The sequence below is a fragment of the Alligator sinensis genome, unplaced genomic scaffold (assembly GCF_000455745.1).
Source record: "Alligator sinensis unplaced genomic scaffold, ASM45574v1 scaffold144_1, whole genome shotgun sequence".
Classification (NCBI taxonomy): Eukaryota; Metazoa; Chordata; order Crocodylia; family Alligatoridae; genus Alligator; species Alligator sinensis.
The window spans coordinates 11,561-25,526 of NW_005843042.1; the positions used below are offsets into that span (position 1 = coordinate 11,561).

The window sequence follows — 13,966 nt, forward strand, 5'->3', positions numbered from 1 at the left end:
TGGCATCTGCCTGGCTCCTGATCATGCTCAATGTAATCTATGCACTGGCCAGACAGGTATGCAGCTATATATGTGTAGTTGAGCATAAGTCCACAAAAAAACAGGAGGAGCCCTTCTATGGTATAGCCCTAATAGCTGAATGGTTAGGGACACTTCCCCAGGCCGTAGGAAACTTGAGTTCTAAGTCTGTCCACCAGAGACACTTTTAACTTTTTCTCTCTGACTTACATCAGGCATTCTCTTATCACTACATCCAGCACTCTTTTTGAAGCTGCTCTTTGCATCTGAAATTCATTGGATGAAACAGAGAGCAGAGGGATAATTTCTGCCCCATTGGGTTAGAACCCATGACCTGCTCCTTTTCAGATGAGCACCTGTCAAACTGAGCAAAACACCCTTTAATTTGTTCTCTTCTCTCTCTTTTTCCTTCTCATAGCTGCCTAGTAGGGCTGTGCAAAGCTTTGATCACTGATTCGATTCGGAGGAGATTCGGCCAATTCAATGGCTGAATCTCCGACTCCAAATCGAATCAGGAGACCCTTTAATCTCTCCAAATTGAATCAAAACTCTCCAAATTGATTTGGAGAGATTCGGACAGATTCGATGATTTAGACATAGACACAGCTTTAAACGTTTTTTCTACATACTTCAAGGTACCAGGAGGCTTGTGAATGCTAAGATGGTGGGGCAGATGGAGTATCCCTCAGAAGTGTGTGGGGGGTCCCCAGTGCACTCAACAGCAGACCTGGAAGTGGAGCAGAAGCACTTCCAGTCCACTTCTGGGTTTGCCAGGAAGCATACAGGGGGCCCCCCTGTGTTCCCCCGGCTCGGTGACTGGTGCCTCCTGGGTCTGGGGGGCATCCAGGGTCTCCCCATGGCCGATCGCTGAGCTGGGTGCCGCCACACGTGCTTGGCAGCAGACCCAGAAGTGGACTGGAAGTACTTTTGGTCCACTTCTGGGTACACTGCCAAGCATGCGGGTCCTCCCCCCTGCCGTGCTCCTGTGGGGCACTCCATCTGCCCCACCATTGCAGTGTTCATGAGCCATACCTGGTACCTTGAGGCATGTAGAAAAAACATTTTAAGCTGTGTCTATGGCCAAATTGCCAATTTTCCGAATCATCATTGAATCTTCAGATTTGGATTTGGCCGAATCGAATTGGGACAGTGATCCAAATCAACAAATCAAATTACTGTCCCCAATTCAGGCTGAATCTGAATCTGAATTCAATACGGCCTGTTTCATACACCCCTACTGCCTAGTGAATCAGGTTTAAAAGGAGTACCGTAGAAGACATCGTATAATGTCTAATCTATGGTTGGGTGGTTGGAATGCTATGATTAAAAGTCAGAGAGAGGCAGGGTCTAAATCCGCTTTGGGTGATTAAGCCCTAGAACCTTGGTATCTTTCCTGAGCAAGTGCCCTGACCCCCTCAGTTCTAGAGCTAAAACATGGGAGTGTCCTCCTACCTCTAAACTGCGCTAGTCATGAGTTTTTGTTGGTTAGCATTTTGTGACTTGCATATAGTCAACATATTCCCCTCCATAGTTTTGTGTCCCACTGCGTGTGTCCCAGTTTGCATGATCAGTAACCATGTAGATACTTAAGCATCCTCACTACATCAGTAATAGAATCATAAAGTATGCTAAGTGCCAACAATGCCACTTGCTGGAAAGCTGACATTTAGGTGTGCAAAGGGAAATAGAATTTGGCCTCTACTCTTTTGTCTTTTCTTATGGTATTGTTTGTCATTGTCAATAAGTCATCTCTCCTCTTGTCTTTTCTATATCTTGTAAAGCATTATTGTGCATTTTTTAGAGATGACCTGAAATGTCAAAAGTGACAAATGTTTAAAAGAGATTAAATTTTCCATGTTCTGTTTGAGATGCATTATCTGAGTGTTGGATACTTTCTCTCAGATCCATTTGAGCTGCCATGTTAATCACCAGAAACTGAAACATCTGAAATGAATAGTCATGTTAAAAATGTAGATTATTTCCTTAAGAAATGTGGTCATATTTTATTTAAAAAGTCAAAGCAAAACAAACAAAAAGAAAGCCCCAAGCATATTGCCTCGTTCTTACTATATTCTTGATACTTGGTGTAATTGAATATAGAAGAGGAGTTATTATTCTTGGTACAACATTGATTGGTATCAACATTCTTAGAGTCAATAGTTTCATGGTTTCAAAACCTCTGTTTTCATATATACACATTGTTTTCAAATGTATGTATCCCTATTTTAAGACATATTTTAATTAGGATTGAAATGCAGACATTTGTATTTGTGCTCTTTAAACTGCAATGATAAATAAAATTTAACAAAACTTCTGCTAGCCCACAGAAACCAGGGAAGAAGAATATGTGTATCCAGTTCATAATCCAATGAAAGCATACTCTGTTCAAGTCAGAGCAAAGAAAAAGATTTGTATAACAAACAAGCTTTGGAGTGACTGGAGTGAACCAGTTTTCATCAATGATGGTAAGTTATAATTTGTAATATAAAAAGGGAATAATTTTAGCTGCAAAAAGACAATGCTGTAATAAACAGGAATAGGGAACCATGTCTCAGGCCCTGTCAAACTCTTTGCAGGTACAGGTTAGGAATACAGAAGAGAAAAGTTCTCCACGTCATTATCATTCTTTTCTTGTATTCTAGTAATTCTTAGGATCCCCAGTCAGGAACTGGGACCTACTTGTACTTAAGAGTATAGGACAAAATGAAAGCCCCTGCCCAAAGATTTACATTCCTTTTATGATGGGACTCCCCAGGGCATGGGGGACTCCTGGGTTCCAGTTATTTCTCTCAGTATGGTTTATGCATTTTACATTATGCAGTCATTGCTTACAAACCAGAAATAATCCTGGCAGCAGGAACCAGAAATCCAGGTCTCCTTGTTACCTGGGAAGTAAGCTCACCAATGGACTACAGAGTCAGGATCTTTCTTGCTTACTGTTCTGGATGATGGCTCCTGTGCTCTTTGCTTCACAGCCAGCCAAATTTGTCATGAGGAGTGGAAGCTGCACTTTCCCAGACAGCTGTATTATCTGTTGGTTAGGGTGTTGGGAGATGTGAGTATAAATCCTCTCAGAATGAGGCATGGGTGACTGGTGCCTCTTGAGTCTGGGGGGGCACCTGCAGAAGCCAGGGGCGGCATCGACAGTGGGGACAGAGCTGGCGAGCACCCACAGAAGTTGCCAGTGGTGTTAGCAGCGGGGACAGTGGTGAGCTCCCACAGAAGCCGGTGACAGTGGCAGCAAGGACGGGGCTGAGCACATGCAGAAGCTGCTGGAGGCGTCAGTGGTGGGGACAGCCCTGTTGGAGGGGCACGTGCCCCCCTGAAACCTTCTACCTACCAGCTGCTTATGGGGTGAGGTAGGCCAAGAATCTGAGTCTCTCATTTCTTGGGCAAGTGCTCTAATACCTGGGCCATTATTCAAAAGGTGGATGGTATATGTGCACCAAGTGAAATCAACTTGAATTCAATGCTGTTGATGTGAGTTAGGCTTCTCCCTTCTGGACACTGGATTCTAAGATAATAGAGATGCCCAATGTTCAACCTTAGTTAGGTAGCTAAGCCCTGGATAGGGGCAGAGGTTCAGCATGTACTTTCTCCTTCCTATTATGTGTCTAGGTCTTATGCTGCTAAACAGATACATTTTCTGGATTACATTTTGGAGATGCCTAACTCTCTCGATTGACTGTCTGGGGATCCTACAAGCCTGACCATACCCATTTTAGGTGTCACAATGCCTAAGAGGAAGCATCTGAGAGAACAATTTGGACCTGATCTTGTATGTTTCTCTGTGTGAATATGTCGATACACAAAATAGTATAAACATTACCTTTAATAAATAAGAATAGATAAATGTCTCACAACTGAATACAGCAAGGCTGCATGGCAGGAACAAAAAACAGTATTTAAGCATTTGAGCTAAAGGTTCATATTTGTCTGAAGGTACAAAAACTACAGGGTCAGGCACTGCTATTTTGCTAATATAATGGTGATGAGGAATCCTCTGTCTATGTAACATCGGTATGGGAAAACAGCATTACAAGCCCTTCTTACAATGAGGAAAAGTGGAATGCATGGAAATTTAGTTACAAACATGGTAACACCTGCTGCTAATCCTTTATCACTAGTAAAAGGAAGTGGAACTATTTAGGGGCTGTCAGCACATCACAAGACTCTAGCTCAACAAACCCTGCTATTATAGTTTAAGTGCTTGCAATGCTCCTGCCTTCCCAACTTCCTCTACAGCTGCTGCTTAGGAGAAACTAATGGCTTAACAATCACACCCATAGTTTCCTCTCTGTCAGAAAAGTTCCTGTATAGTGGGCCAGATCTCAAAAGTTACATGCCTTCACTGAAGCGTTCTTGATTTATACCAGGTGTAGATTACACTTCACATGTGTATATTGTACACCCAAGTTTTATAATAATACCCAAACACTTTCCCTTTTTCCCTTCTTCCTGATCCTAGAGAAGTTCAGTGCAGTAGCTCTTAGAATAGGAATGTAAATTGAGGGTCCATATACTCTTCCTACCACATCGTCCTCTTGATGCCTGTAGAAAGGTTATGGTCTGTTTTCCTTGACATTCTTTTTCAATCTGATTTTTGCCTCTGTTTCTAAGGAGGACCAAATATAATAAAGTAAGTGTATTATATTTAAGTAATATATAGAAGTATATATGTAAAAGAATTATATAAATATATATAATTATTATATAAATATGCATAACTGTTATATATAAATGTATACATCTACGTATAAATGTATACATATTTCCAATGGGCGTTTTAACTTAACTTAATTTTAGTTTCAAATAAAACAAAATGAAAGGATATGTCAAAACAAAATAGAAATATTTGTATTAAAGTGTTTGAAATACTTAAAAGTGTTAGACTTCCAACAGGAAAAGTGAATTCATTTAATAGGAACTGACTTTTGCCCATGACAGTTTTCAGTTTTAGATAAACTAATTTTCAGTGTAGAAACTTTCTGCACAAACCTGTTTTGTGTAGAAAAAAGGCATGGAATGTTGAACTGACTTGTTAGTAACTGGCTAAGATGGGAATACACTCAAGGTTTTCTGATTCAAAGTCCACAGCTTATCCTCTGAGACAGGGCTGTACAACATCTAAGTGGCCAGAGGTCACAGGCCCCTCAGCCACATGTGTGTGCTGAGTACCTCCTGAGCCTCATGCCATTTGATGCCATGTGGCTCTACACTACACTGCACTACTCTGTGTGGGTTCCTCAAGTCTCTCCAACTCCCCTTGGCCTTGGGTCCTTAGCCCCACCGACCATGCTGCCCTGCCCTGTTCTGCCCCCAGGGGCAGGGACAGGCTGGAGGAAGCAGGAGAACAGGAGAGTCCTACAGCAGCAGCAGGTGAGCAATGGGGAGAGTGTCACCCAGAGTGGGAATCTGAGGGTTGCAGATTATTCCCTTGAGAGCTGCATATGGGCTGCTAATTGGACAGCCCTGTTCTGAGGCGCACACGTTCTCACTGAAGTTCACAGAAATGTAATCTTTGTATTTGTAGCAATGCAAGAAGGGTACCATATTTGTGCTTAACTGATTCATAGAAAAGAGTCCTTTACTATGTCATGAAGCCCTCTGAAGTTAAACCTTTTCAGAATACCATATTCGTTCTGCACTACTAAAATTAACATTTCCTTTTTTTTTCCTTTTTTTTTTCTTACAGACAATACAATGGAAACCTTGTTACACATACCAGTTTTGGCCTGTGTTCTTCCTGTGATTTCCTTTGGAATATTTCTGATTTTTATCTGTAGAAGGTAATACGCATTCTTGGTGGTGAGAGGCGGGGCAGGGGGGGGTTGTCTTTCTGTTTGTCACCAGACAATGTAATATATAAAGAATCAATGTTGTCTTTCTGTGCGTCACCAGACAATGTAATATATAAAGAATCAATCAAAAGCAGCTCTTCTATTTCACTGGTGGTTGAATTATACTTAAAACCTAGCTGGAAATTTAAGACTATAATTGCTTTGTAGATATTCTAAACACTGGATGATCTACACCTGTGTTTTACTGTAGAGTTGACTAACTAGCTCCACAGTAAACCATTACTATCCACATGTGTGCTGGTATTATGGTCTGCCAGGGGCCAGACCTCTGGCTCTTGCTAACCCTTCCACTGCCTGATACCACCACTCATAGCCCAGGGTTGAACCCCTATGCCCTCCTGCCAGCCTGGGGCTGCTGTGCTCTGTTTCTAATTGCTGCAGTCCTGGGTGCACATATAGATGCTTTGCCCCGGAGCAGTTAACTCCAACACAAACTGCTCTTGAGTTTATTGCATCACCTTAATAGCAAATACCAATAGCTGAGTAGCTCCACAGTAGAGTGTCACCATCTACATGTGCACCCACATTAGGGTGCAGTAAATTAATTAACTCTGCTGTAGAATAATACTGTCTGGGACAAGTACTATTATACAGCAAAGTAGTTACATGCACTGAAACTCACATGTAGATGGTGACTGAGGCTGACTGGGGCACAGGGGTGTGGCTAGCCCCACATTATAGCACCCTCATGCCTCACCCAGCCCCTCCAAAGCATGTTGAGCTGAGGCAGAGTGGCCCCAGACTGGCAGGCCAAGCCCCTGGACCTCCTGCCAGCCCAGGGCTGCTCTTCCCTGGCTCAATGTGCTGCGGTCCCAGGTGAACATGTAAAAGCTGTGCCTGAAATAAATTCCAATGCAAACTGCACCAGAAATTATTGCTATGCACTAATTGCATATGTAGATGCAACCATGAAGCGCATCCTTATGAGCGGGCATATGCATTTCCCCTGGGTCAAACAGCAGTGGCACATTTGTTCCATTGATAGTTGTCCCTGGGCATGCCCCTGCACATGCGCTCTGGTATGCAGCAAATTGCCCCGTGCAGGGTAGGAGAAGCTGGTGCCAGCACCTGAGCTGGCTCTAGAAGCCTTATCTGGGTTTCTGGGGGCCTTGTGAGGATCCCAAATGAGGAGCCTGGTCACCAGCTGGCCAGACTCCGGTTTCAGGTGGTGCATGCTGCAGCCATCTATGCCATGCTGCTTTTTTTAGTGATTTATTTATTTATTTATTTATTTTTACAAAGGGACCTTCCAGTGTCAAAAAAAAAATGCCACACTGCAAATTAGCAGCTTAGCGAATGCATGCACATGTGGTGCATGCAGTTTGCAGTGCCGCAGATGGGTTTGCAGTGCCAAAAACCAGACGTGCACACTTATGGGGATACTCCCACTGATTGGTAAATTGCCTCCAAATGCTGTTGCTGCTCTGTCCTAGCCTCCCCAAAGAACTCCATCTGTTTTCTTCATCTCCCTGCCTACCTTTTACCTTTAATTCAACCTCTACTAGCTCTCAAACACCCCTCAGACTATTGGCTTTCTATTACCAGAGTGGTTTTGTCCTGTGGTTTTTTTGAGTTCTGCATTCATTACTGTGTTCAGAATTAGTTCCCTGAGCTATATTGATTGTTTTAATTGGATAATTCCTGGGTGCTCTGAGCATGTTTTAATGTGTTGGTGAGTTTACATTAAAATCAATGTTTTACAAAAGTCATGGGATTAAAGGATTAGCTGGGCTGTACTGACATGGAAACTTAACACCTGTCATTGATTACAACATGATTATACCATTAGACATTGCTTCCCTTCTGCTTTGCTGCACAGTTTTTCCATTCACATGAAAGGAGAAAAAGGTTCTACTGAACTGGAAGACATTATGCTCAGGATGGACCCATAACTCAAAACACTTTGGTATTTTAATGGTCCAGTGTTTTACCTGGAGAACTCCCTACTCAAAACTTTTGTATTTGGTTATTTTTATCATTCAACTGTTTATGGGCAGCTGCCATTTAAAAAAATATTGCATATGATTGCAGGTTAAGATGAAAGCAAATGCCACATATTCCATCTTCCTTTCGTAATAAAGAATCAGGAAACCATAGCTATGAGGGAGAGTAAAACTGCAGAAAGCAAGGTTTCCCCAGAGATGAATTAGACATTGAATTGAAAGTAACTTGCATCTACAGATAAATTAACATTCTGGATAAAAAAACCCCATAGAGTGTTCAGTACATGGAAGAGGTATAGGACGTCTTGTAGAAGCAAGCCTTCCATCACTTGTCCAAAACCATGGGGCAGAGTCATGATTCAAACACATGAACTCCTAACACTCTTCCCTATACTCAGACCAGTAGTAAATGCAACCTTTAGACTGATGCTTTCTCTATTGGTTTACATAGTTCATTTATTTAAAATGTTGTCCACTATCTTGTACATAGGCTTCCAACCAATTTGCTCTTAAACAATCTGTGCTTGCAGGAATTTTACAACAATAACAATCCTGTGTCTGTATCACTCTTTTGTAGGTATATATGCTTCAGTGTTCTCTTTGTGGCTATTCCAAGCCCTCCAGTCAAAATCAAAACATGGCTAGACTCTGATGAAGCTCACTGGCAGGTACAGAACACACCAATCCTTTCCCTCAGTATGGTGATATGCATATTGTTCTTTGGGATCAGTATCATACAGCTAAGGGCATTTAGTCACCTGGACAAATACAGTGAAGGGCTGTTTTGGGATATTTCTGTGACTAAGTGAAGGAGCCACATGGATGAGATATTCCATGTTTTTTATTCATTGTAGGTAAACAGTCAGAGAAAAAAAAGTGGATTACATTGTGCCACCTAGACAGCGGTCCCAGTGCAGAATACATTGTTTCAGAGGAAATCCACAAATGTTTTGTTCTTCAGGGGGCCATAATGCTCAAATCCTTCTGCGGGGGGGGTTGGTGGTGGTGGTGGATGGAGGTTATATGATATATGTATGTGCCCTCACTCCCCTCAAGCACTCTTGAAAAATGGTGCTAGTATGAAGGTTTCTTCATTCCTTTATACTGGTAGCTCCTGTTCTAAACCACCTCTTAGGAATCACATACATTCTGTTCTGTTCTGTTCTGTTCTGTTCAAGTTCTTGTACCATGCCTACCATCAAAGTATCTGAATACTTTCCAGTAGTTTAAGTCAACTGTGTATGTTCTCTTAGCACATGCATGTGTCTTTTTTCATCTCTCATGTGTATACTGTTTCATCTACCCTTTTGGAGAAAACTGTGGTCCATGGACCCATAAACAGTTTTGTTTTGTAATATATACATATATATACACATACTATATGTATATATGCATGTATGTATTGCCTCTGGACTACACACACACACAAATGTACAGGAATATATATATATTCCTATACACACACACACACACACACACACACATACACACGCACAGAGTGTGTGTGTGTATGTATGTATGCATGCATGTGCATGAATTTACATATTGCCTGTAGACTACGCACACACATACATATATGTATATATTCCAAAACAAAACAATTTATGGATCCGTGGAGCACAATTTTCTCCAAGGGGGTAGATGAAAAAGCACATACTTGGGAGATCAAAAAAGACACATTTTGAATCCATGTTTCATTCTGAAATTAAATACTTTTTTATATTCCAATATACACACACACATGTGTGTATATATGTGTGTGTGTATATTGTGTGTATATGTGTGTACATATGTGTGTGTGTGTGTAGTCAGGAGGCAATATGTATATAAATGCAGACATACATACAGAGACAGACAAGGTTCTTTGGGAAATCTGATATGTTTTATTAGACCAACTAAATAATTGGAAAAAAAATTCTTAGCAAGCTTTCATACATACATACACATACACATATACATACATACATACATACATATATATATATATATATATATATATATGCACATACACATATATATACACATACGTACATGCATATGTGTGTGTGCGCATATATGTGTATGTGTGTATTGCCTCTGGAGTGTACACACACACACACACACACACACACACACACATTACAGAAGGCAGGGTCAAAAAACCCTGCATCTTCAATATGTATGTATTTCCTTGATCCTGCCTTCTGTAACATAGACATATTACAATATATACTGATGTTTATGCTATATGCTTATGTTAGAAAAGGCAAGGACAAATAAAAACACCATACCTTTCGAATGGAATTGTTGAGATTTCTGATGCTATTTTGTTCTTTAGTTCACACTCACACATACGTGCACCACACATAACTATTCCAAAACATTTTCTGGACTAAAATAATTTGTTTCATTTTTATTAGTCCCTGGCCTCCTGTTTTCCTTAATTAAACTGATTATTACTGTGACATAGTTCATTGTGACAGAGCACTTGTACATTTGATGGGAGTTTGGTCCCCTAAAATTAAACCGTGGGTTTCTAATTGTGATGATTAAAAATCCACCATTTCAATTTAGGGGCTTCCATCATTGTTACAGTGAGGGGCCTGATCCTTTTCTTTGTTTTTCGTGGAGCCTGCCCACCTCTCCCATGGCCAGAAGCTAAGGTGCTTGTGGTCCAAGCAAGCATGTGAGCTGCAGGGGCCCTGTTTCTTCCCTCTGAAGCAGCAATACCCCTCGGGGCTGCTCAGGCAGGCTCTTAATGGGCTGCCCCAGTGTGGAGGAACCTGATCCAATGCTTCTCTGAGCTCACCTGGGCTTCCAGAGCACTGTGCACTGTCCCCACTGCCTTCTCTGGCCACCAGCACACCCATCTACCCTCCTGCTGCCTTTCCATGCTGCTCCAGGGGCAAGCCAGCCCATTCTCGGGTGGTCCCAGGTGGCGGGAAGGTGGCAGAGATAGTGCATAGGGTGCTGCTTCCCAGGCAGGTCTGGGGAAGAATTGGATATTGTGGGTGCTCTCTCGGAGCTGGGGCAGCATCCAGTGCACTAGGAGCCTGCCTGGGTGGCCCTGGTGAGTGTCGCTGCCATGGAGGGAAGGACTGGGGCCCCCCACAGCTCAGGGCCCACTGGCAGCTCACCCCCCCAGTCTCAGGCAGGCTCTGTGAAAAAAAAGGATCAGGCCAAGCCTGCCTTCATGAGCTGTCAGTGATCTAAGCAGTCCCTGAGCTACTCTTCTTTACCTCCATGGGGCCGGCCCATGAGGCCAGCTGTGTGGGCTGCTAGCAGGCCAGGCCAGATGCTGTCCCAGCTTGGAGGCAGCTCTCACTGGATCCAACCTTTCCCCAAGCCTGCCTGGGGAGCAACACCCTGCTTACTGTCCCCGCAGCCTTTATGCCACCTAGGACCATGTGGGAATGGGCTGGGTTGCCCCTGGGGCAGTGTAGGAAGGTGGAAAGAGGGTAACTGGGAGTGCTAGCAGCTGGAGAACGCAGCGGGGACAATGCACAATGTTTTGGAAGCCTGGGCAGGCTCAGGGAAGCATTGGATCTGGTGTCTCTGAGTTGGGGCAGTCCCTGGCCTGCTAGCAGCCCTCCTGGGCAGCCCTGGGAGGCACCAGTGCAACAGAGGGAAGGACCAGGGCCCTCCGCAGCTCAGAGCCCACTCAGCTCACCGTCAGCTCACCCCCTAGCCATAGGAAAGGCGGGCAGGCTCTGCAAAAAAAAAAAAGGATTGGGCCCCTTGCAGCTTCTGCCTTCAGTCCACCTCTCCTACAGCTGGGGGGTTAGCTGTCAGATTAATGGCTGCAGAGTTACAAGTAACTACATTGCAAACTAATTTATTTAAATCGCAAAAAACTCTGTCCATGTAAAGTGTGACAATTAAACCACAAAAACAGGCAATTTTTGTCATGTGTACAAGCGCCTACAGATTGTAAAGAGAAAGTCATGCTGTACTTAAACCCAGAATGGAGTCTTTTTGGAAGGCCCATACTTTTCTAGTTCTGCAAACTTGTTTATTCATTATGTAAACCATGGATTAAAACAAATAGTTGCTATGTATTAATATAATTAACACAGAAAGAGGATGACCCTGTTCTCAAAATTCCTGACATGCAGATCATTAGAGACGTCTGTGTTGTACCTCTGACAGGTAAGTCTTTGAATATACATGCATTTACTAACTTGGTGGTGACAACAGATAATATTGGTAAATGTTGATGATGCTGAAAGAAAAGTAAGATTGAATAAAGTGTACTTGGTAGACCCTGTATATGAAATAGTACCACTGTAATGAAATAGGAGTGAATACAGTAATGCTGCTATCAATGTCAAAAACCTGTTCAGATCCATCCGGGGTAATTTATTTTATCCACTAAAGAACAAAACATGTGACATAATATAATATTCATTGTTATGGGGTGAAGTCTAGCTTTGATAGAAGCTCTGAAGGCATAGTTGCATTGCCTCAAGAGCAAACCAAACAGCATAGGCAACTGGTAGGGGGTGCACAGGGTTGCACATGCCCGCCCATTGGCTGACATGGGGGGCATGTGCCCCCCCAGTGGGTGACACCAATGCTGTTGGCAGGGCTGGTGCCCACCCTGACAGGGCCACCACCATCAGTGGCTTCTGCGGGTGCCCCACCCAGATCCAGAAGGCACCAGTCACTCATGCCAAACAGCACACTAGGATTCAGAGAATAAACAAATTTGAGTAAGCAATGGCCAGGAGTGGACGAAGAAGCTAAGAGTATGGTCTGGTCAGAAGAAATATGCAGTCATTACTAGTCTTACATGTCTAACATGACTTGTACATCTGTAACAGCATTCAGATTTTGATCTCATTTGCAACATCACTGCATTATGAAATGTAATATACAAGTACTATATGATTAATACGAGTAATGTAACATGATTTTTTCCCCAAAAGAAAAATATTTCAATCCAAATGAAATGGAGATGCCCTTAAAACTTGTGTTGGCTACTTGGGAGGACAACTGTCACAAGAGCATTCGTAACAAAGACAATTTGGTGAATCTGGATTCTTGATTAGACCAAGGATACTGTCGGAGAGCAATCCTCTTTTCTGCCCAGCAGTGGCTATCTTTTCAAGTTTGGACAAGCATCTCATCAGGTACTCTGGAAGAACCTGATCAAGGCTGTACAGAGTGGTCTGCATCCAGCAATTTGAAAGATCTCAAAAGTTTCCACTGCTCATATTATGTAATTCCTAAGAGGTCAAGAAATCACAGATGCCAGAGACTGCTTCAATTTTTATTTTACTACTGCTGATTTTGAGATTAGAGCTCTTCAGTAAAGTTTCAGCATCTACAGGTATGACCCTATTAGGCCACAGTAAGCTAATAAATGCCACTGTAGGATAATACTTGTAAACACAAGACCTATCCGATGGGGTATTATTTAGTGCTCTGCAGCGCAAAAGTAGGTGCTGATGGGGCTGGCTGGGGCATGAGGGTGCTTCAGTGCAGGGACTGCCTGTTGACTAGCCCCACACTGAAGTACCCTCATAGCCCAGCTAGCCCTTCTGCAGCATGTTGAGCCAGGTCAGAGCAGCCCCAGACTGGCAGGCTGACTCCCTGGGCCCCCTGTCAGCCAGGGCTGCTGTGACCTGGCTCAACGTGCTGCGATCCCAGGCACACATGTCAACACAGTGCCTGGGGGCAATAAACTCTGGCACAAACTGTGCTGGAGTTTCTTCAGTCAAATTAATTGCACATGTAGATGCACCCAGGAGATGGTGTTTGGAGGTCCAAATTAAGCTAGGTTTGGGGATTAGAGGTCAAGGTTCAATCAAGGATAGGATTTGTAGCATTGCAATATGCAATCATGGCCAAAAGATCAAGACCTCGGAAAATCAGCTATTCATTCAAGACCAGCGGATAATTTCATTATCTGTCTGACACGTGGGCATGCTGAACCATGAGAGACCACAAATAAACTAGTCTTGGAGGTAACAGCTCCTAAAGGCTTTGCAGAGCTTTGAGGAATGTATAATATGGCAATGTATTGTTTACAGGCAAACAACATTCTTGTGTAGACCTATAAAATTATTTACTGGAGCGAAGATATATATTTCTTGGACATCAATAAGCAAGGAGTTCTACTTATATAACTTTTCAAAAGGATTACAAACAGTGAGCTAGTAA

At 42.9% G+C, this 13,966-nt stretch overlaps 1 protein-coding gene across 1 annotated transcript; it reads left to right on the forward strand.

Annotated features, from left to right (window-relative positions):
* Window positions 1-2,338: 2,338 nt before the first annotated feature.
* On the forward strand, window positions 2,339-13,250 carry LOC106723046 (interleukin-13 receptor subunit alpha-1-like; the record flags this gene model as incomplete). Its single annotated transcript, XM_014526428.2, has 5 exons — window positions 2,339-2,483; window positions 5,714-5,807; window positions 8,400-8,490; window positions 11,878-11,950; window positions 12,730-13,250. Coding segments are annotated over 5 exons (522 nt in total), but the record flags the coding sequence as incomplete, so codon positions are not given.
* Between the last annotated feature and the right edge of the window lie 716 nt (window positions 13,251-13,966).